Source organism: Lithobates pipiens, unplaced genomic scaffold (assembly GCF_037356315.1).
Source record: "Lithobates pipiens isolate NorthernLeopardFrog02 unplaced genomic scaffold, aLitPip1_a1.2 Scaffold_16, whole genome shotgun sequence".
In the NCBI taxonomy this organism is placed as follows: Eukaryota; Metazoa; Chordata; class Amphibia; order Anura; family Ranidae; genus Lithobates; species Lithobates pipiens.
The window spans coordinates 199,290,697-199,315,074 of NW_027507748.1; the positions used below are offsets into that span (position 1 = coordinate 199,290,697).

Here is a 24,378-nt window from a genome sequence, read left to right on the forward strand (position 1 = left end):
CCCTCAAAAAAAATATTTCCTGAAAGCAGACTCCCTAGAGAATAAAATAGTGGTAATTACCTTTTTTTTATTTCATATTATGAGACTGCAAAGGTCTAGTAAAAAAAACCCTGATGGGTTTACTTCCTCTTTTTTTCCCTGCAAAGGTAAAGCATAATGGACTACTATGCATCGCATAGTAGCTCATTATGTGTCACTTACCTGACACAGGAGCCAGCGAAGTCGCCGCTGTCCCCTGTAGTCCGCCGCATCCATTTTGCTGGTGGCGTCTCGCAGCTCCGACGAATGACAGCGGCGAAGCCGCGATGACGTCACTCCCACGCATGCGCACGGTAGTCGCGTCTCGCAGCTCCGCCGCTGCCATTCGGCGAAGCCGCGATGACGTCACTCCCGCGCATGCGCACGGGAGTCGACAAATTAGGCAAATCCATTCTTGGACTTGCCGCATTTAGTGCGCCTGCGCCGTAGACAGCGGTGCCCATTTTCGGGCAAATATCTCCTAAACCATATAGGTTTAGGAGATATTGCTTGGACCTACAGGTAAGCCTTAATCTAGGCTTACCTGTAGGTCAAAGTGGTTTGAAAGGGTTTACTTCCTCTTTAAAGGTGTTGTAAATGCTCAAGGTTTTTCACTTCAATGCATTGATGTGAAAAACCTCCTATAATCATGCAGCCCCTCTATCTCGTCCTGGGAAGGAGCACACCAGCAAAAGCCGATGTCTCGGGTCCTGGTTGGATGGATTGATAGCATCACAGCCATTGACTCCCACTGCTTTCAATCAAATCCAATAACCCGTGGTCAGAGAGGCGTCCGGGATTCGTGTCTATGGACGCAAATGCTGGACACGGGAGCACACCTGCAAGGTAACCCCCTTGGGAGAATGCTTCTCCTAGGGGGTTATCTGATGTGGGGAGGAGCCATGAGAGCTGCCGAGGGACCCCTGAAGAGGATGTTGGGGACCACTCTGTGCAAAACTAACTGCACAGTGGAGGGAAGTATGACATGTTAGTTTAAACAAATAAAAAACAAACCTTTTAGTATCCCTTTAATTTTAGAGCATAAAAACGCAATCAATTAACCATTTTTTGGTAAAATATAAAAGCCAAAGTTAAAAGTAAATGGATACCCAACATGTCAAACCTTAAATTTGTGTGTGCCTGTGAAAAGTCAACTAACTTCGATACCCTAAATTTTCTATATCCAGTGCTGTAAAAGCCCCCTATAGGTCATCAGCTTAACATTATGGAGGAGGTCTGGTGCTAGAAATATTGCTCTCTGGTGCGCACTATTGGTGTGAGTTATTCAACATATATCGCAGTCAACATTTTAATGAGTTGGCTCCACCAACATGTGTGTTTTAAGTTTGTACGTGCGTGTATGTGTAGGTGGGGGGCCTCAGATTTTTTGGGTTTAGATTTGTGTGTTTTGTTGTTACTTTAAATTTCTACAATTTGAATTATTTATTTTTCCTCGTAGGGGACATAGCCCCTTATGTGATGTTTTTTTTTTTTTTGGTGACCGGTTCTCTTTAAGGAGACCTCCCCAGGTTCTCCCTGTGCTCCACTAAATGTAATACAAGGCAGAATGCGGGCCGGGACACTGACAGACGGACCCTTGAAGGATATTGCATGTCTTCTGAGTCGGCAACAAGTAGTGAAGGTGGCAGCATGTTACCGGTGGTGTTAAGATGCAATCGAGCAGCAGCACAGCCGCCAGACTACTTCCATCTGACAGACAGTAGTTTGCTGCAGCCAGTGGTAGTGTGCAAAACCATCTGCTGCCAGGTCCATACAATGTTGGGACTTGGCAGCAAAAGGGTAAATGCACAATCGGACAGTGGACTCCCACAAACTGCCTGCTGATAACACTGATAGATGGGCTTCTATTGCAGAGCGCTTTGACTCCTAAACACCACCTTTAGGCATCCGGAGAACACTTACAAAATTTGAATAATTCTGCCAGGGTTCTTGACTGATTCGAAAGGATCTGTACCTTCCATCGACTGGTAGCTTGGGTTCTCTTCAATACTGTACCCTTTCTAGATAAATGTGGGAGAGATATAAATGTGACCTTCACTTTTCCTGCGACAGGGTGATTGATGCTGGAGATGTGTACGTGCGCACTCCTTCATATCCTTTGAGAATGGCCTTTGCTGCACCCTTTGTGGCAGCAAATTCTTCACATACGGTATATACTTGAGTATAAGCTGAGTTTTTCAGCACATTTAGGCTGAACCAGCCCTATCCACCCCCCCCCCCCCCCGGCTTATACTCGAGTGAAGGTGCCCATCTGCAGCTGTACTTTTGATAACTAAAACAGCGAGTGTCTCCCGCTGTGTCATACAGTCCGTTCAGCGGTTGCCCATAGTAACAAAGCCCTGCTTCCTCCTCGTTCCTGATAGGCAGAGCACTGATAGTTTCTCTCTATATATGTATGTAAATATCGTATTTATCGGCGTATAACACATGCATCCATTTTAAGAGGGAAGTTTCAGGGAAAAAATTTAATTTTTAAATAAGGAACTTTCAAGCAAAATAAGGGTCAGTGCCCATCTACAGCCTCACCACTGCCATCAATGCAGCAGCCTCATCAGTGCAGCCTGATGGGATTCCCATCTGCAGCCTAGAGGAGACGGGGGGGGGGGGGCGGTATGAGCGCTGACAGATTACATACATTGAGAATCTCCTATGATAGACAGAACAGTGGTCCAATGGCACAGGAGACAGGACTTTCTATTACAGAGGCCACCAAGTAAACAGGAGATTCTCACTGTATGTAATCTGATGGCGCTCGCCTCGCCCCCTCCCTGTCCCCTCCGAGGCAGCTAAAATGTAACTATTGGCGTATAACACGCACACGCTATTTGCACCTGATTTTCATGGTGAAAGTGTGTTTGTGTGTGTGTGTGTGTGTGTGTGTGTATATATATATATATATACATACACACACACACACACACACACACACACACACACACACACACACACACACACGCGCTGTCAAAGTGTTCTATCGAAAAATACCTCCCGACGGATAATGCAGATCAGCGCAGTATGTAACAACGTCAATACAGCACATATCATCAGAGGCATTATCCAATGATCTGCAAAAAGCAGAGGGAGAACATATGTCAGATTATGCCTTGCTATTGCAGGGTGGGTTCAGTGTGTTGAAGGGCAGGTTTTGTGTGTTGCAACCCACTCTTAGACAAAGGCAAAACCCGCTGTTCAACACACTGAACCCTGCAACACACAAAATGCGCCCTTCAGCTAATGGAAAACCCGCCTTGCAACAGTGAGGCACAATTTGACCAGTACGTTCTCCTTCTGCTGTTTGCATATCGTCGGCTAATGCCTCGGATGATCTGCGCATGGGCAGTGTCTATGTCACATCAGCAGATCAGCTGGAGTGACGTTTGGTACTGCGCATGCATAAACCCATCAGAGGCACTTTTCGATGAGAGGCAGTATTTAACAGGACACCGTCAAATATTTATCAACATTGTCTGCGCTGGGAGATACCTTTTTAAACAGTCTCATGCCTAACGTGGTCAGTTTGAAACAGGAAAGAAGGGGGATTGATAGGATCACCAGGGGTCTGATACCCATTGTTATAACGTGATGTAACGCGTAGGACGCTAAACCGGAAGTAAACATCACATACCGGAAGTGGATGCCACGGACCGGAAGTAACATTAGAAGTGGTGTGGAACGCTGTTACACTCTGAGTCTGGCCTACTTTTAGCTGCTGACATGTAAGCAGCCATTTTTATTTAACCCCTTCCCGCCGAGCGTACGCAGATCTGCATACTCTGCTTCCGGGGGTATACCGGGATGATGCCCGCACCTGCAGACATCATCCCGGTACCGTTTTTTACAGCGGGCGATTGGCTATCCAGCCATAACAACCAAAGTGGCTAAAAGCCGCTCGGCTGTTATGCCGGAGGAGCGGCAGGGGACACCGCTGCCTCTCTTCGCTGTTACCGGTGGTTAAAAAAATTTATAGCATCGCCTATTGAAATTTTTAGGTATTAGGTGTCGTCATTCCACGAGTGCATGCGATTATAAAGTGTGAAATGTTTGGTATCTGTTTACTCGGCGTAACATTATCTTTCACATTATGCAAAAAAATTGGGCTAATTTTACTGTTTCGTTTTTTTTAAATTCATGAAAGTGTCCCTTTTCCCAAAAAGTTGCGTTAAAAACACTGCTGCGCAAATACCGTGTGACATAAAATATTGCAACAATCGCCGTTTTATTCTCTAGAGTCTCTGCTAAAACAATATATATAATGTTTGGGGGTTCCAAGTAATTTTCTAGCAAAAAATATGGATTTTAACTTGTAAACACCAAATGCCAAAAATAGGCTTAGTCATGAAAGGGTTAATAAAGTGCATATTATTTGGGTAATGCACTATCGGAGCCCCATTTATTTTACATGTGAATACCATTATGGAGTTTGAGTGACCATTCGTTTCCCAACTTAACCTGTATTGCTGGATTGACCTACAATCACGGACATGGGGGGATAAGATTTCTATAAGAGCGCTTTTTACAAGCTCATGAGGTAAGGGCACTGAGAGCACTTTATAGGACTCGCAAAGCACTTTAATCACAGGAATTGGGAGTGAATAGACGCAGCTTTTTGGACTTTGGACATTTTGTTGCACTTTATTTATATAGCTGGTAATACTTTATTTCCACAGTGAATGCGCGGGCGCGCTGGGCGGGTAATTGTCCTTATTTTAAAAGTCAGCAGCTGCAGTATTTGTAGCTGCTGACTTTTAAAAACAAAAAACGGCAGAACTCCCACTTTAAGAATACTCTATCACTGGACTATGTTGAATGCATCAGTGTCATCATTAGGAGTGCACTTTATACAAACAGATATTGTATTTGATTATTATATGCACTTTATTGTTCTAGCACTTTATTGGCCTCTATTATTATTATTTTCGGTAATTTATTTAGTTTGGTGGTCATTGGACCATGTAGGTTATGCGCTAAGTCATATACATTTGGATGCATTCAGCTTTTTAAAAGTATCTTTTATTCTGCTTTCACACTCAGTAGCTTTACAGGCGCTATAGTGCCGGCATAGGTCCTGTAAAGAGCCTCTCCTCTCACTCCAGTGTGAAAGCCCGAGTGCTTTCACACTGGAGTGGTGCGCTGGCAGGACGCCAAAAGTCCTGCAAGCTGCACCTTTGCAGCGCTGTAGGAACAGTGTATATACTGCTCCTAAAGCTCCCCTGTCCATTGAAATCAATGGGCAGTGTAGGCATAGCACCGCTTGGCAGGTGGTTTTAACACTTTTACAGCTGTTAGCAGGGATTAAAAGCACCCCGCTAGCAGCCAAAAACCTCGGCAAAAACGACAGCGCTTTACCGCTGGCACCCCAGACGCCACAGTCTGAAAGTAGCCTTAGTTATTTTTTAGATCAAAGGTATGAACTGTGGTCCTTAAATGGTCAGTTTAACTATTTAAAGACTAAACCTTTTTTCTGACACTTGTTGTTTACAAGTTAAAATCGGTATTCCAATTATTCCAGCCTTACTGGGTGTAATGATAAAAAGTGAGAAATCCACCCCTCCACATAACAAATGCTGGTGATGGAACTCACTCACTCACCGCAACAATCATCAGATCACTGGATGTTCTACTCTGCCCAGCTCGGACTACATACATGTCCCCTAAATCGCTTGTCTGTCTATATTATTCTTCTGGCTGGTCACTGTTGCATACAGGAGGATCACATCCCATGATGAGAAACATCCAGTCAAAACACAATAAAGGCAGCCAAACCTGGGGGAGCTGGAGGGGGGAGGGGGATGTGAATTGTGAACTTTTTACACGGGATAGTGCACGAGATATGTAAATAACCTGTCGCTCACAACAAGGGGGAGGTTTTGACAGTTTTTGTGAGTTTGTCAAGATTTCTCTCACTGAACAATAAAAGATGATTGCTCAGAGCTGGAGTAACTCTGTGTGGTAAAACTGGGCTCAAATGATAGGAAATCACATTCTCTATATTATGACATAAAAAATATATTTTTTTGGGTTTACATCCACTCTAATGTACTAGTAAACCTTTATCACAAAGTACATTATTTAGCATTGGTCTTCATAAGGCTCGGTTCACACAGGGGGCGACACGACTTGCCGCGACCTCAGCGGCGACTTGCAAATGACTTCTGTATAGAAGTCAATGCAAGTCGCCCGCGGTCGCCCAAAAGTAGTACAGGAACCTTTTTTCTAAGTCGGAGTGACTCGAGTCGCTCCTCTTAGAACGGTTCCGTAGTACAGAACGGGGGCGACTTGTCAGGTCGCGGCGCGGCAAGTCGTGTCGCCCCCTGTGTGAACCGAGACTTAAGCTGAGTACTGCATGGGTTGAATAAAAAAAAAAAAAAAAAAAAACTGTTGATGTGTGTCTGTTGAATATAGGTCAATGCTTGCAGCCGTTGGCTGAGAGTGTTGATGAAATACTGGTTTTCCAGCATGACCGCAGTTGGTCGTAATACTGGCCTCTGAATGAACACGTGCACTGAAATTCACCTGATTTTTTGTTAGTAGTAGTAAACCACACACAAAAAAAGGGGCCCCTGTAGGATAATGTGCTAGTAGGAGCTGCCTACTAGCACATTATCACAAACTTGACTTAGCACGCCGCTGGAGAGCTTCCGTTTATCACCACTCCTGGGTCTTTTATCTTTACCTGGTCTTTCCGAGTTCGTGGGCTTCAGCTGTTTGGTCAAGACGCATGTGCACAGGAGTCACGGTCCATTCTGAATGGATGGTGCCGTTCATTCAGAGTGCAGTGAGCATGTGCTGGTGATGTCACCAGCTGCTACTCAAGTAAATATCTCCTTAACGGTGCGCGTTTAGGAGACACATACTGTACCTACGTGTAAGCCTTATGATCGGCATTGCATTCTAGGCCTCGTAGACACAGACATTTAGTGGAATGTAGGCAGGGTCTTTGGTAAAAATCCTGGCATTGTCCTGCATTTGGAGAACCATAAGTGACATTTATAGATGCCCACAGATGTGAATGAAGGAGGCATCGGTGTTTTAAAAGTGCCTCACTCTGTGACCCTCTGCACTGCTTGCTTGAAACGGAAGTTCGGGAAAAGTGCATTGTGATCTTCACAGCATTGCAGATCATCAGTTCCAAGCATTATCTCAACAAAGACGTTGAAGCGTGGCTTTGAGTGCAGGGTCATAGTGCTGCTGGCTCGTCAGGATGTAGACCCGACTGGAGCTCTCATAGAGCCACCTGCTGACAGGAAATTGGGAATCGGCAAATGCTGGTAGAAATGATGGGCTACAAACAAGCACATAGAAAAGAACGTCAGAGCTAAGATATGCTTCTACATGTTTAACATGGAGCTTTTATTAACATTTTAAAGAGGGGTGTGCCAAAACATGAGAATATTTTGTACTATATCCCAGTTGACAACTGTCCTGTGTAGTCCCATATTCTATCAGTCTTTGTTAAAACGAACCTGTTGTACAAAATATTTTCATGCAAGCCATACCTGGTGAAGATGATCGTACAGACTGGCGTACTGCTGTGACTACCAAACTCTTCCCTGATGCTGAGAACATTTTTGGTGATGTTCGCACTAAATTGAGCAGTCTAATTTATGTCCTGCACCCCACTGCACACGCATAGATGTTGGCAGGAAGAACGAGTGAGCGTTGTGGGGCTAGCATAATGCTTTACTTTTAACATTAAAAAAAAAAAACACAAAAGTTTACCTAAATTATTTTTTTTTTAATTCAGATATTATATTATGGATATAAGACTAGTTTTATTTTTGCGTTGGTTGTGTTAAATTTCTCATACTAAAAATTCTTCATTTATTGCGTTTTTAAGAAATTATTATAGTTGCAGTTGTTTTTTTTACCCCCCATTTACATTTCATTACCTAAAATGTGTTTTAGATATGCTAATTGAGGAGGCGATTATATGCACTTAAGAGTAATGAGAAAATGTATTCATGTTTTGGGCAGACTTCTTCACCTGATTCTTCCAATGAAAACTCCCCAGTTAGCCCTCCAGATGATCAGACACAAGGGGATGCGCCTCCTCCACTGGAGGATGAGGAACCTGCCTTTCCTCACACTGACTTGGCTAAGCTGGATGACATGATCAACAGGTGTGTATATCAGGTGTAGCTTATAAGAATCAATGTTTTTACCTTGCTGTGTATGTCACATTTCACAAATTGATGCAGTTGGGCAAAGGCCAGGTTCACACTGGTACGACAAACTCTGACATTGGGAGCTCATGTCGCATGAAAATCAATGTTTCCCTATGGGAGCCTTCTTATCTGGTCCGACTTTGGAAATGCTCCCTTGCCTGACTTTGGCCCATTGAATATAATTTAAAACGGATCAAAGTCGGATCTCCATCTTGACTGATCCAACTTTGTCATGCGACTTGTTCTCTGATCTTGAAGGGAAACTCAATGCCAAATAAAAAAAAAAAGCCCAGCATGTGTTCCCCCTTCCAGAGCATGCCAGGCCCTTCAGTCTGGTATGGATTTTAAGGGGAACTCCAACGCTGAAAAAACTGCATAAGGTCCCCCATCAAAATCCATACCAGACTTTATCCGAGCACACAGCCTGGCAGGTCAGCAAAGGGGGAGGCAGCGAGCAGGGCCGCCCCTCCTGAACTGTACCAGGCCACATGCCCTGAACATGTCCTCCACCCTCCACCCTCCACCCCCTCCCCCACCCCAAAGCCCCTAGTCCCCATGTTGATGAGGAATAGGGCCTCTTCCCGACAACCCTGGCCATTGGTTGTTGAGGTCTGCGGGGGGCTTATTGGAATCTGGAAGCCCCAGATCCCGGCCCCCAGCCTATGTGAATGAGTATGGGGTACATTGTATCCCTATCCATTCACCTAAAAAAAAAAAAAAAAAAAAAAAAAAAAGCGTCAATGTATTTTATGTATTAAACCCATGGTCATCAACCCTGTCCTCAGGGCCCACTAACAGGCCAGGTTTTTAAGATAACTGAGAGACATCACAGGTGATATAATTTGCTTCTCAGTGATTGCAGTATTCTAGTCTGCATCTCGCCAAGGTAATACATAAAACCTGGCCTGTTAGTCGGCCCTGAGGACAGGGTTGATGACCACTGTATTAAACAAAAAATGCCTTCTGTGGGAGAGGGGGCAGGGCCTGCGACTCCATGTCTGAATGGACACACGGAGCTTCGGCTCCAGTGCCCCCATAATAAGCTGCTTGCTGTCTGGTACTCAACAGGCACACAGCAGGAAAGTATGTGTTATTTTTAACCACTTCCCTTCCAGGCCAATTCTGACATTTTTCTCCTACATGTAAAATTCATCATTTTTTTTTTGCTAGAAAATTACATAGAACCCCCAAACATGTTTTTTCTTAGCAAAGACTCTAGAGAATACAACGGAGGTCGTTGCAACTTTTTGTCTCGCACGGTATTGACGCAGCAATTTTTCAAACACGTTTGAAAAAAAAGTTTCATGCTTAAAAAAAAAAAAAAATTAAAGTTAGCCCAATTTGTTTGCATAATGTGAAAGATGAAGTTATGCAGAGTAAATAGATACCCAACATGTCACTCTTAAAAATTGCACACGCTTGTGGAATGGCTCCACACTTCGGTACTTAAAAATCCCCATAAGCGGCGCTTTAATTTTTTTTACTGGTTACATGTTTTGAGTTACAGAGAAGGTATAGGGCTAGAATTATTGCTCTCGCTCTAACGTTCATGGCAATACCTCACATGTGTGGTTTGAACACAGTTTTCATATGTGGGTGGGACTTGCAAATGCAGTCACTTTTGCATTTTCTTTTTTTTTTTATAAATTTTACTTTTTTTAGTTTTGACACGTTAAAAAAAAAATTGATCCCTTTTATACCTACTACAAGGAATGTAAACATCCCACCATGTAATAGCAATATGGCATGATCGGTCCTCTTTACAGTGAGATATGGGGTCAATAAGACCCCACATCTCGCCTCTAGGATGGGAAGCCTGTAATAGTGTTTTTATTTTCTTATTCTCGGCTTCCCAGCTGAGGCGGTGCCGTTTGAACGAAGAGGCCGGGTGTGACGTCATAACATCGCGCCTGTCCTCTGATCAATTGGACTCCAGCGACCATATGGTCCACCTTAAATCTCTGTGGTCACCATCCGGGGCCAGCGGATCCTGTGTCATCATTTAGATATACTCGCACAAAGTCAAAGACGTAATCTTGGGTGGGTATAGGTTAAAAAAAAAAGAAAGCTGAGACTTTAGTATCATAAGTTGGTGAGACAATTTCTGGTGGATGAAGGAAAAGTCAGCTTGTGATAAAAATTGGAAAAGCCACTGTGTTATCCCACATTAAGCTGCTGCTTTTTTTTATTATTTTTGCTATATTTTGTTCATTTCATATTTTTTTGGTACATTAGCACTTTTTTAGTCCTATTTACAACTAGTAATGCGTGGTCGTTTTGTGTTTATCGAATCAATTGACCGGCCATCTTAATTTGCTATTTAGACTAGCTCAATATATCCCCCCACCCTACGTCATCAGTGTGCATGTTTATTTCTAGTTGTTTCTCATTGATTAAACTGTTGGTGTGTGTGTTTCACTTTTTTTATGTAATTCTGCTTTTTTTCTCCTTTTTAGACCTCGCTGGGTTGTTCCAGTTTTGCCTAAAGGTGAATTAGAAGTTCTTTTAGAAGGTGCTATTGATCTTAGTAAAAAAGGTAAGCTTTCCAACACCAAGGAGACATCTGCAAAAGAGTTTATGTACTTTACATCATAGATCTATTTCTAGATTTAAATTTTATGCGTTGGTTAAAGCTTCTCAATGGCTCTCAGACCTTTTTTGATTAACCACTTGCTTACTGGGCACTTAAACACCTTCCTGCCCAGACCAATTTTGAGCTTTCAGCGCTGTCGCACTTTGAATGACAATTGCGCGGTCATGCTACACTGTACCCAAATGAAATTTTTATCATTTTTTTCCCACAAATAGAGCTTTCTTTTGGTGGTATTTGATCACCTCTGCGGTTTTTATTTTTTGCTAAACAAATAAAAAAATACCGAAAATTTTGAAAAAAAAAATGTTTTTTTTTGGTTCAGTTTAAAAACTTTGTAAATAAGTACGTTTTCTCCTTCACTGATGGGCACTGATGGGTCTACACTGATGGGCACTGATAAGGCGGCACTGATGGGCACCAATGATGTGATGTGGCACCAATGAAGTGGCACTGATGATGGGCGGCGCGGATGGGCATGGATGTGCGGCGCTGATGGGCATGGATGTGCGGCGCTTATGGGCGGCACAGGTGGGCGCTGATGGGCGGCACAGGTGGGCGCTGATGGGCGGCACAGGTGGGCGCTGATGGGCGGCACAGGTGGGCGCTGATGGGCGGCACAGGTGGGCGCTGATGGGCGGCACAGGTGGGCGCTGATGGGCGGCACAGGTGGGCGCTGATGGGCGGCACAGGTGGGCGCTGATGGGCGGCACAGGCGGGCGCTGATGGGCGGCACAGGCGGGCGCTGATGGGCAGCATTGGTGTTATACTGTACTAATGGATGCCAATCAGTGATGCCCATTGTGGGCACTGATTGGCATCCATTGTGCTGACTGGCATCCCTGGTGGTCTAGGGAGGATTACCTTTTCCCTGGTGGTCTGGTGGCGTCCCTGGTGGTCCAGTGTGGGCATCCTCGGGGGGGGGGGGGGCACAGATCAGCACAGACCCCCCCCTGTCAGAGGAGCAGCTGATCGGCTCTCCTCTACTCGCGTCTGACAGACGCGAGTGAGGAAAAGCCGATCACCGGCTCTCCCATTTACACTGTGATCAGCCGTGATTGGACACGGCTGATCACGTGGTAAAGAGTCTCCGCGGCTCATAATCCTGATCACGTCATATGACTTCCGATCAGGATTATGCAACCACTTTGCCACCGTCAATTCCATATAGGGCGGGCGGCAAGTGGTTAATCACAGCTGGGATTTTTATTTTTTGCTAAACAAAGGAAAATTTTAGGGGAATAAAAAAAGGTTAATGGGTTGTTATAAAATTTTGCAAACGGGTAAATTTTTTCCTTCATTGATATGTGCTGATGAGGCGGCACTGATAGGGGGCACTGTTGCCTATTGCTAGGTGGCCCTGGCAGGGGGCACATGTGGGCACTGAGGATCTGATGTCCCTCTCACAGCCGCCAGTGATTTTGCTTTTGTCAGCGCAAGGAGAAAAAATAGCCGATTACCGGTGATGTGTCGAATAGCGTCCCCCATCAGTGTCTGCCTGTACTGCGCTTGCGCAGTACAAGGACATTTCAAAAGTCTCCGAAGATGAACGGCGCCTGCACTGTGAGTGCAGGTTCAAGCCATCCAAGGGGGCAGAGTTAGAATAAAAAATAGCTGAACGAAGCGAGCCCACGAGGGGTCCTGTTACTATCTGCAACCGTATGTCCACTTTGATGGTGGGGCTTGCACCTGGACGCAGGCGTCGTTCTTCTTTGGAGACTTTCGGAGTCTCCTTCTCCTCCGTACTGTGCAAGCACTGCGCCTGCGCAGTACGGGGCAGACACTATCCTTTAGCCGGACACTTTGTGACAGATCACCGGCTCTGTTGACATCACACTCATTGGTTTGACCTCTTACTCTGATCTGTGATGCATCGAGTCCCATAGACTCTCTGTTCACAGAGCGTGCCCTGAAAGGGGGAGGTGGGACGCACGCCACTGGGACACGGGAGGACGTCAATAGAGGTATTCCCAGGAAAGGTCCGCACCGTAGCCGTCATTCGGCTATAGCACAGATCTGAAGTAGTTAAAGTGCTCAGTGCATATGTTTATCGGTTTTTGAAAACCCCAAGTAATAGAGCAAGTTTGAGAAAACTGAATCTTCTAATAGGACCTTTATATCCAAACGTGTGGCTTACAAAGTCTAATATTTTTAAGTTTTATGTAATTTTTACACCTCCTGTATACAGAAATAATATAGCTGTAGTGGCTACTAAAGTATGCAAATCTATATTACTCATGCTATAATATCGTAATGCCTAAAACATGCTGTAAGGGGTAGTATGTGCTGGAGAGGAGTGCAGAAGGTGTGATAGTGGGCAGGCTAGTAGTGTTGAGTGCATGACGGAAGACATGTTTGGAAGAGGTTGTGGGGAGGGAAGGCTATTGTGTGTGCAGCAAATAGAGAATAGAAGTAAAAAAATGTAAAAACAGATACAAGGATAAATTCTTTACTTAGTCAAAATAACAATTTTTTTTATCTTTACATTTTTTTGGGGGACGGATTTTTTTTTTTTTTTTTTTTTTTTTTTTTAGAGAGACCTCAAAGTTCTTTTTAGACCCTTAAGAGTTTCTGATCTGCATCACTGTGGGTCCTGGGCTCCATTTACAGCAGGGGTGCCCAATCTTTTGAGGAGCGAGGGCTACTTGGTAACCGGTCACGAGCCACAATGAGCATAAAGGGTGGATGGCAGGCCTGTGTCCACTCTGCATATGTAGAGCAGACACGGACGCAGTCCACTCTACCCTAAGGGCCCTCCGATCTGCCCAGACATAAGGGACATATCCCCTTCTGTTTTTATTTTTTTATTTTTTTTAAGCAGATCGCATCGCAGATAGGTGGGTGTAAATGGACACAAGTCCGTTTACATCTGCCGATCTATAGAGGTGAATGTTGTCCATTTGAGTCCACTTGAAAAACAGACAGACCGACCTGATTGGATCGATTTGTGTTGAAGGGGCCTAAGGCTGCTTTCACACTGATGCACAGCAGTTTACCTGCGCCTCAACTGACCTCAATCTTCACTTCTTCCTCAGGATTCCTGCAGCTGGCTGTCTTCCAGGGCGGGTACTGGTACTGCTGGTTTGTACTGCTGGCTGGTTTTGATGACTGGTACTGCTGGTGGGTACTGATCCTGGTACTGATGGCTGCTTTCCCAGATCGCGGGTTCCCGTTTCCTGAACTGCCCTCCCGAGCATCATTGTGACAGAGGCATGCAGCTGCAGTAGAGACCAGATACATTTGGTATCACTGCACCTTTGAAGGAGCCGGTGCTATACAGGAAGCATCGCTCTGCTTGCCCTAGCGGCGTCTCCATTATTCATGACAATGCTCGGAGATGGCGGGTCGGGAACCCACGATCTGGCCTTGCCGACCCGCCATCTCAGAGCAAAATGCATGCCACATCAGAGGGTGCAAGTGGTTGGGATCTCCTGATTTACAGGAAGGTGAGCCCAGGAATTGTTTTTTTTTTTTTTTTGGGGGGGGGGGGCGGGGGGGTGGGGGGTAAAGATTAGATGTTGTTTTTGGTAGAGTGGCTTGTACTTTAAAGTTGTGGTCTCTATTTTTAATGCAGTTTTTTTTTGTTTTGTTTTTTAACATTTTGTATAGGCCTTGATGTGAAAAGTGAAGCATGCCAACGATTCTTTAGAGATGGTCTAACAATATCTTTTACAAAAATTCTTACTGATGAGGCAGTAAGTGGCTGGAAGTTTGAGATTCATGTAAGTTGTCTCTATTCCTCCCCCGTACTTCTTATTGACGTTATAGCCATTAACCCTGGTTTATTTAGATGCTCCACACAAAAGATGAACTAATCCGCAACGTTTACTGCACCCCTCTGTTACCTGCTGCATGTACCTTTATATGATCTCCACCTTCTGATACCCTCTCCTACTCTTCCTGCACTGGGAAACATCTCTACAGAGCATCAGAGGCTTTGTTACTACATAATGTTATTAATGGTCCAAACTCATTGATCATTGCAGGCCATGTGACTGGACTGACCAATAAAAACCCATTTGGAGGCTTTTTGGAACAAAAATTTTCATTAGTGCAGTCACGTTCATGTGGCCAGTGCTAACCAATGAACGCTTGCCACTGTGTACATTATGTAGCTTTACAGCCCACAGTGTGTTTTTATGTTTAGCACTGTTATACTGGCTGGAGAGGGTGTCCAAAAGATTGGAATAGTTTAGGGTACATGTATGTGGCAAGGGACTAGATGGGTGGGAGGCTGTTGAGTTCACCTTTTCGTAGTTCAACTGTGGACTGTTTAGTCTTTTGTGCAGTAATATCTCTGTAGATGGAAATGCGTGACATGTATTTACTTTGAATTTGATTTTTTTTTTTTTTTCTGATTTTCTTGGTGGTATTTTGTCTCTCCTTAATACAGAGGTGTATAATTAACAATACTCATCGCCTTGTGGAACTATGTGTGGCCAAGCTTTCCCAAGATTGGTTTCCTCTTCTTGAATTACTAGCAATGGCCTTAAATCCTCATTGTAAATTTCATATCTACAATGGTACACGCCCATCAGAGACTGTCCCAGCTGGAGTCCAGTTGGCAGAAGATGAGCTGTTTGCTCGTCCTCCTGACCCACGTTCCCCAAAGGTAAGTCTTTTTACCCATATCTCTGATTGTGTACAGGCAGTCCCCTAGTTACAAACATTTGACTTACAAACGACTCCTTCCAAACAGAGGGAGACAACAGGAAGTGAGAGGATATCTCCCCCTAGGAAGGGAAATTCACTGCTCTAAGGGTCATTATGGGAAAAAGGTACCTCCACTAATGCTCTATCACCAATGCTTGTTTCCACAACAACCCAAAATTTCCAAAATCCAATTGTCATTGGGACAGAAAGTGAGGTGAAATCTTCTGAATAGGGGCACAGACAGCAAAACAAACATTACAGGAGCGTTAACCCGTCCCTATGCTATCCAAAAAGCTTAAAAATAGGGTTTTTGACTGGAAGTACACTTAAAAAATTTACCTGTTCTGACATACAAACAGATTCAACTTGAGAACAAAACTACAGACCCTATCTTGTTTGTAACCTGGGGACTGCCTGTACATGCTTGTGGTTTCTTTTTAAATATGTTTTTAATATTACAAATTGTAAGGCTGGATGTTGAAGATTTAGCGTTTATAATTATATGCCATCAGACTCTGTTTTTCTTGTGCTGCTTGAGCTTTTTTGACTTGCATTTAGCCGCATTGAAGGTTGAAATCAAATGCCCTTTATACAGTAGCAAGAAAAGAGTGTGTGAGCTTTTTATAATTAACCGTATTTTTTTCAAAAGGTTTCTAAAATGTAAGTTGATCATTATATTATACACTTTGCTGTAGTTACTAGAGTGAAAAATAAAATACACTAATGGTCCAATAATTAATATATTCAGTTATAATTGAGATTTTAGTGTAGTCAACTTCTCAAAAACCCTTCTTTTTCTGTGCCAAAAGTAAAACAAAAAGTGAGAGCGAATTTTGCCACACACGCTTGAGAAATCTTAGGGTTTGTTTGGACATGCAGCAGAAGTTGGACGGTAAAAGCAGGTAGTTTAGCTTCCATTTTACAACCTCCCCTTAACCATGTCTCACAGTGCAAGGTGAGAGCCCATCTTATTTGGAAAGGTACTCTAAATGGTGGTGGGCACCAGTGTTTTGCCTGCAGGATCCATGTGAAACATGGGTCACATTTTAAAAAGGGACTGTATTGTCTAATTTTGAAAGGTAGGACCTTTTTGTTTTTTTTATTTAATGTGATGGCACTGATGTGTGTTATTCACTAAGGTGATATTTGAATATATATATATATATATATATATATATATATATATATATATATATATATATATATATATATATATATATATATATTGGTCTTCACTTTATCCATATTTTGTTATAATACAGCCTTATTCCAAAATGGATTAAATGCATTATTTCACTCAAAATTCGACAAACCTTACCCCATAATGACAATGTGAAAGACGTTTGTTTGAAGTCTTTGCAAATTTATTAAAAAGAAGAAAAAAAAGACATGTATTCACAGCCTTTGCTGTGACGCTCAAATTGAGCTCAGATGCATCCGGTTTCTACAACTTGATTGGAGTCCACCTGTGGTAAATTCAGTTGATTGGACTTGATTTGGAAAGGCACACACCTAATATAAGGTCCCACAGTTAACAGTGCATGTCAGAGCACAAACCATGATGATTAAGGAATTGTCTGTGGACCTCAAAGACAGCATTGCATCGAGGTACAGATCTGCGGAAGAAAAAAAAAAGGTCCCAATGAGCAAAGTGGCCTCCATCATCCATCAATGGAAGAAGTTTGGAACCACCATGACTCTTCTTAAAGTGGGCCGCCCGGCCAAATTTAGCGTTCAGGGGAGAAGGACCTTGGTTAGGGAGATGACCAAGAACCTGATGGTCACTCTGACAGAGCTTCAGTGTTTTTGTGGAGAGAGGAGAAACTTCCAGAAGAACAACAATGTCTGCAGCAGTCTACCAACTAGGCCTGTATGGTAGAGTGGCCAGATGCACCTTAGTAAAAGCTACATGATAGCCCACTTGGAGTTTGCCAAAAGGCACCTGAAGGACTCCGACCATGAGAAACAAAATTTGCTGGTCTGATGAAACAAGGATTGAACTTTTTGGCCTGAATGGCAAGCTTCATGTCTGGAGGAAATCGGGCACTGCTCATCACCTGGCCAATACCATCCCTACGGTGAAGCATGATGCTGTAGGGATGTTTGAGTGGCAGGAACTGGGAGACTAGTCGGGTTCAAGAGAAAGGTGAATGCAGTAATGTACAGAGACATCCTTGATTAAAACCTGCTCCAGATCGCTCTGAACCTTTTAACTGGGGCGAAGGTTCATCTTCCAACAGGGCAACGACCCTAAGCACACTGCCAAGATAACAAAGGAGTAGCTACAGGACAACTCTGTGAATGTCAGTGAGTGGCCCAGACTTGAACCTGATTTGAACATCTCTGGAGAGATCTGAAAATGGCTGTGCACTGACGCTCCCCTTCCAACCTGATGGAACTTGCGAGGTCCTGCAAAGAAGAATGGGAGAAACTGCCCAAAAATAGGTGTGCTAATGGTACTTCAACAAAGTATTGAGCAAAGGGTGTGTGTGTGTGTGTGTGTGTGTGTGTGTGTGTGTGTGTGTGTGTGTGTGTGTGTGTGTGTGTGTGTGTGTGTGTGTGTTTTTTATTATTATTATATAAATTTGCAGATTTCAAACAAACATCTTTCACATTGTCGTTATGAGGTATTGTTTGTAGCATTTTGAAGAAAATAATTGAATCCATTTTTTGTGTGTATATGTATGTATGTGTATATATATATATATATATATATATATATATATATATATATATATATATATATATATATATATATATATATATATATATATATATATATATATATATATATATATATATATATATTAAATTGGTGTTTGTGTGTATACAACGTTTGACATTCAATTCGGGCTTTCAAAACTATTTCTCATATGTGAACGTTTAATGTTTACTGTTTGTGTATGAGAGACCTGTGCATGATCAGAAACGCCTCTTGTCATTTGAGAATTTTCGTACAATTAGTACCATCCTCTGTTTTGACCTGCTTTGAAACATCGAGGAAAACCAGCAAGGTTTGTTTGATTTTCTTAGTGTGTTGGTCCTTAGACTCTCATCAAAACAACTGTCCTCACTGAAAAAATTACTATGCCCTTTTAATCTGGTGGGAAATTTATAGAGTTGACAACGCCTTCTTCCCTTGGGCTATGGTCACCATCTTGCCTTTCCTGTACTGAGATTAGAAGTTGCCTGGATAACATCCCAGAAATGTTTATTGGATAATTTTGGTGGTTAATTTCCAGTTTGACAATAGTGCGGCCAAAAGATCTCAAAACAAGTGTTAAATGTTGGTAACTTGAATTGCTAAGTGCCCCCTAGAAAACATAACACTTCCTTTAGCTATATATACTTTTTTCCGTGTGAGATAAAAGGTGCATGTTTACAGGTGGCTGTTGGAAGTATCCAAAATGGTTTTGGAATTGGGGAGGCAAATTGTGTAAATGGCTCAATAGGTAAATGTTCACAGAAAAGGATGTTGTGGTATTGGCTGTTATCTGTCACATTCAGTACTCAAGGTTTATGTCAAATTGTTGTAGACGTAAGTAATATTGTTTTAAAGAGAATCTGTCAGAAGAGGGCAGTTGTAGTACTAGAATTCTTCAGTCTTAAAATCTGTTTGCCAAAACATTTTATTCTGATAACAGTATGTGGTTGTTATATGTGATGAATTTATAAAATACAGTTTATTTCAGATAATTTACTCATTTACATACAAACCAAATTTCTCTTTCGTTCATTGACGGACGCAACATCTTCATCTTGACCTTAGGGTTATATCGCCCCTTTAGGAGAGGACTAGGCAGAAAGTGTTAAAAACAGCAACACTTGCACAGTACCGCCCAGGGGGCGGTCCTACTGGCTATAAGCCCTCACACTGCATCCAGCAGCTCAGTTTTTTTTCTGACTAGTGTAGGAGAAGGACCTGGCTCCCGGTGGGACCATTGGTCCTGGGAATTTTTTTTTCTTTTTTCTGCATTTCTGATTCCTGTGATCTACAATCAACAGCCGGCTGGGTGACAGCCTGGATAATATACATCCTGGTAGTCTTCCCAGCCTGGCCATCGAGCGTGAGCAGGCCCTATCTACGTGCTGGGTTGGCCACGACATGCCCTGTTTGATCAAGCAGCGGCCGGTGAGCTATATAGTCTGGGGCACACATATGACCAGGCTAATGCTGTCTGTGTTACAGTGTGCCATGGCCGACAGCCACTCTGTACTGCTCGGTTGATGGGTCTGTCTGTGAAAATGCATCCAGCAGTCCCTGCAGGAGGGGCAAGTATGGTTCCACCTGTCTCGGCAGGATGGAGCAGCTGGGCATTCCCTGGGAGGTCGACCAGGGGGTCTTTCACTCCCCCTTTCCTTCTCTCTCTCCGCTCTCGCTCTGTCCTGGCCCTTTTCGCTCTCGCTCTGTCCTGGCCCTTTTCGCTCTCGCTCTGTCCTGGCCCTTTTCGCTCTCGCTCTGTCCTGGCCCTTTTCGCTCTCGCTCTGTCCTGGCCCTTTTCGCTCTCGCTCTGTCCTGGCCCTTTTCGCTCTCGCTCTGTCCTGGCCCTTTTCGCTCTCGCTCTGTCCTGGCCCTTTTCGCTCTCGCTCTGTCCTGGCCCTTTTCGCTCTCGCTCTGTCCTGGCCCTTTTCGCTCTCGCTCTGTCCTGGCCCTTTTCGCTCTCGCTCTGTCCTGGCCCTTTTCGCTCTCGCTCTGTCCTGGCCCTTTTCGCTCTCGCTCTGTCCTGGCCCTTTTCGCTCTCGCTCTGTCCTGGCCCTTTTCGCTCTCGCTCTGTCCTGGCCCTTTTCGCTCTCGCTCTGTCCTGGCCCTTTTCGCTCTCGCTCTGTCCTGGCCCTTTTCGCTCTCGCTCTGTCCTGGCCCTTTTCGCTCTCGCTCTGTCCTGGCCCTTTTCGCTCTCGCTCTGTCCTGGCCCTTTTCGCTCTCGCTCTGTCCTGGCCCTTTTCGCTCTCGCTCTGTCCTGGCCCTTTTCGCTCTCGCTCTGTCCTGTCCTGTCCTGGCCCTTTTCGCTCTCGCTCTGTCCTGTCCTGGCCCTTTTCGCTCTCGCTCTGTCCTGTCCTGTCCTCTCTTCCCCAAACATCCCTGTTATTGCATCTGGTTCCCCTGCACCTGCGGTGCCTATGGACGCTCTGTTGGCGGCCCTGGAGGCCTTTCCTGCCAGGGTGGAAGTGGCGTGTGGACGCAAGGGGATTAACAACGCCCCCTCCCCCCACCATCTTCTGGGGAAAGCTCTGATTCAGACGCTGGCCCCACTGTGACAGGTGGCCCCTGTTTTGAGTATGCGGACCAGGACCGCTCGGACAGTGAGGATGACTCTGTGCCGGGTCAGCGCAGGAAAAGGCGCTTGTAGGAGCACTTATTACAGCGGTGCCTGATACCCTAAATATGGAGGATACAGTGGAGGCATCTACAGAGGTGTCTGTCCCTTTCAGGTCCCACAAGCTGGCCCGCACGGCTAAGGTGTTTCCTTACCCAACTTATTTTGATCAGTTTATTTAAAAGGAGTGGAGAAAACCGCAGCGGGCCTTTTCAGTCCCGAAACGCATGGCGGTGCGTTGCCCCTTTGAGGAGCGTTTCCTGAAGAAATGGACATCTGATTGTTGACCCCCCCCCCCCCCCCCCACCCCGGTATCCAGGTTAAATGAGGTAACCACGATTCTGGTGTAAGGGACTCAATTTCAAGCACCCTGCCCGGTCCATATTTACAGTGGTGGGGCCAGCATTGTGGCCAGTGTTAGCCATGGCCCTGGTGTCAGACGCTTACTGAATGGGCAAAATTGTTACACCATGAATTCGAGAAGCAACAGGCTTACCCGGTCTGCGTGAAGCTGGTGGACCAGTTGTTGCAGGGCCTTAAGTGTCTGTGATGCAGCCTTAGATACGGCCCCCTTGCTCTCTAGAGCCTCTGTATCAGCAGTAGTGCTACGTCGCCTGATTTGGTTGAAATGCTGGTCTGCAAACCAGGCATCTAAGAAAGCACTGGCGGACTTCTCCTTCCAGGGAGAGAGGCTGTTTGGAGCCTCGCTGGATGACATTATTAAGAATGTTACTGGGGTTTAGTGTACGTTGCTCCCACAGTCCAGAAAAGGTAAGGAGCCACGCCTTTCAGACAGCGGATTTTGCCTCTGCCCGGTTCGGCAGGTAGGCGTTCCCAGTCCGACAAGGTGCCTGCTGAGGGACAAAAGTGTCCCTGGTTTTGCAAGCCAAACAAGCCTGTGAGCAAATCTGTTACAGTTTGCCCCCTCCGAATCTGGGGTGGGGGGGACTCGCCTTCAGGAGTTTGCAGCCCGGTGGACCTCCCTACTTTAGGACCATTGGGTCTGGAAACTGGTTTCATCAGGATGCAAGAGTTTTTTTTTCTTGTCCGACAAACAGATTTTTTCCCGCCAACCTTCATCTTCTTCCGGCTCGTCGGAAAGCCCTGTTCGGGGCAGTACGGGACCTGCTGTTGCGTGGGGTGATAGTACCTGTACTGACGCCGGAAATTTTTCACGGATTCTACTCCAATCTGTCTGTAGTCCTAAAGAAGGATGGGACTTCAAGGTCCTCAAAGGTTCAGGATGGAATCAGTTCGCTCAGTGGTCGCTGCACTCCATCGGGGGGATTTTCTGGCATCCCTGGACATCAAGGTCATAAACTTGCATGTCCCCATATGCATCAATCATCAGAGGTTTCTGCGATTTTAGGTCGGGGACGAGCACTACCAATTTGTAGCTCTCCCTTTTGGTCTGGTGTCGGCACTGAGGGTCTTTATCAAGGTCCTAGCCCCAATTATGGCTTTGCTAAGGCAGCGAGGGATCGCAATCATGGGTTACCTGGACGACCTTCTTCTGAGAGCAGGTTCCGCCTCAGAATTAAGGGAGGATGTGGCAATCGCTATGCAAACTCTTTGGGAGTTTGGTTGGGTACTGAGCCTACAGAAGTCGGTGTTGGTGCCGACTCCACACCTGGAGTACCTGGGCCTGCTTCTGGACTCCTCAGAGGTGAGTCTTTCTCCCTTCGGACAAGCTGCAGACTCTTCTAGCTGCGGCAAAGTTGTTTTTGTCCCGCAGGTGGTAGTCGCTGCGTTTTTTGCATGCGAGACCTGGGTCTCATGGTAGCCAATTTTAAGGCGGTACCGTATGCTCAATTCCACACGAGTCTTGCAAAAGGAGATCCTGTCCAAATGGGACAAATCTCCATTGTCCCTGAATTGTCAAATTCGGGTGAGCCAGCTAGTCGGGGATTCCCTGCTCTGGTGGCTGAGGTCGCCGTCCCTTCGGTCCGGGAAGTTGTTCCTTCCTCATTGGATGGTTATTACAACGTATTGCAGCCTGACCGGTTTGGGGGGAGTTTTGGGGCATACAGTCAGGACCCAGGAAGAATCCCGCCTGCTGATCAACGTTCTGGAACTTTGGGCGATCAGGCGGGGTGTCTCCACATGGTCAGATGCTGCAGGGGTGGCCCGGTCAGGATCCAGTCGGACAACACCACGGTAGTGGCGTTTGTCAACCATCAAGGTGGAACAAGGAGCTCGGCTGCAGCACTCGAGGTTGCTCACATCCTGCAATGGGCAGAGCGATGCATGCCGGCTCTGTTGGCAGTGTACATTGCGGGTGTAGAAAACTGGCAAGCGGACTACCTAAGTGGTCAGATGCTGCACCAAGGGGAATGGTCGCTGCATCTGGATGGATTTTGGCTCCTTTGTCTGTCTAAGGTGGGGCACACCAGATGTGGATCTCCTGGCTTCTCGACTCAATTGGAAGATACAGAGGTTTGTAGCCAGGTTAAAGGATGAGCGGACGTGGCAGAAGCATTGGTGGCTCCATGGGGGCGTTATCGGCTGTTTTAATGCTCCTCTACCATGTCTGCTTCGCAGAGTGGAGGTTAAGGGTATTTCTGATTGCCCCAGATTGGCCTCGGTGTCCGTGGTATGCCGACATAGTACGAATGCTGGCAGATGTTCCTTGGCGACTGCCGTTGCGAGAAGATTTTCTGACGCAAGGTCCAATACTTCATCCTGCTTTACCATCACTGCCTTTAATGGCATGGCTGTTGAAAGCCAGGTGCTAAGGGACCAAGGTCTGTCAGATTCCGTAATATCCACTATGCTGAGGGCACAAAAGTCTTCTTGTCTGAAGATTTATCATCGTACGTGGAAGGCCTACATCTCCATGTGTGAGGAGATGGGGTGGCGTCCGTGCACATACTCTATTTCCAGGATCCTGCTGTCTGTTTGTGTGTTTTTTTTTTTTTTTTTTTTTTTTTTTTGCAGCGAGGAGTTGATCAGAAACTCACATTAAGCACCATTAAGGGGCAGCTATCAGCTTTGGCTGTCTTTTTTCAGCAACCCTTGGCGACTAATTCATTGGTGAGTACGTTTGGTCAGGGGGCTTAGACATGTGGCCCCTCCGGTTTGACCACCGCTATCTCCGTGGGATTTTAATCTGGTGCTCTTGGTGCTTCCGAAACCGCTGTTTGAAAACATTAGGGAGATTCCCTTATTGACACTCTCAGAAAGTAGTCTTTCTAGTGGCTATTACATCTGCCAGGATGGTTTCTGAGTTGGCTTAGTCTTGCAAGTCTCCCTACTTGATCCTCCACAAGGATAAAGTGGTGCTGTGTCCGTAGCCTTCGTTTCTGCCAAAGGTTGTTTTGGCCTTTCATCTAAATGAGGGCATTGTGCTTATGTCCTCGGCCGTCACACTCCAAAGAGGTGGCTTTGCATTCCTTGGATGTGGTCCGGGCTCTGCTGTTATATGTCTGCTATGGCTCCTTTTCGGAGGTCGGACTTGCTATTTGTATCGGTGGCTGGTCCGAAGAAGGGACTGGCGGTGTCATCGGCAACCATTTATTTTTCAGTGGATCAGACAGATTGTGGTTCAGGCTTATGCCATTAGGGGGCGGGCGCCTCCCTTTCCTTTTTAAGGTTGCAACTCCTCCGTTGAGGAGCT

The 24,378-nt window shown here is 45.3% G+C and overlaps 1 protein-coding gene across 1 annotated transcript in view; it reads left to right on the forward strand.

Moving 5' to 3' along the window:
• Positions 1-24,378, forward strand: part of USP9X (ubiquitin specific peptidase 9 X-linked) — a 437,788-nt gene that overhangs the window by 86,567 nt on the left and 326,843 nt on the right. The window contains 4 exon segments of the mRNA XM_077480883.1: positions 8,014-8,159; positions 10,661-10,740; positions 14,404-14,516; positions 15,188-15,406. Coding sequence (XP_077337009.1) covers positions 8,014-8,159; positions 10,661-10,740; positions 14,404-14,516; positions 15,188-15,406 — 558 coding nt within the window.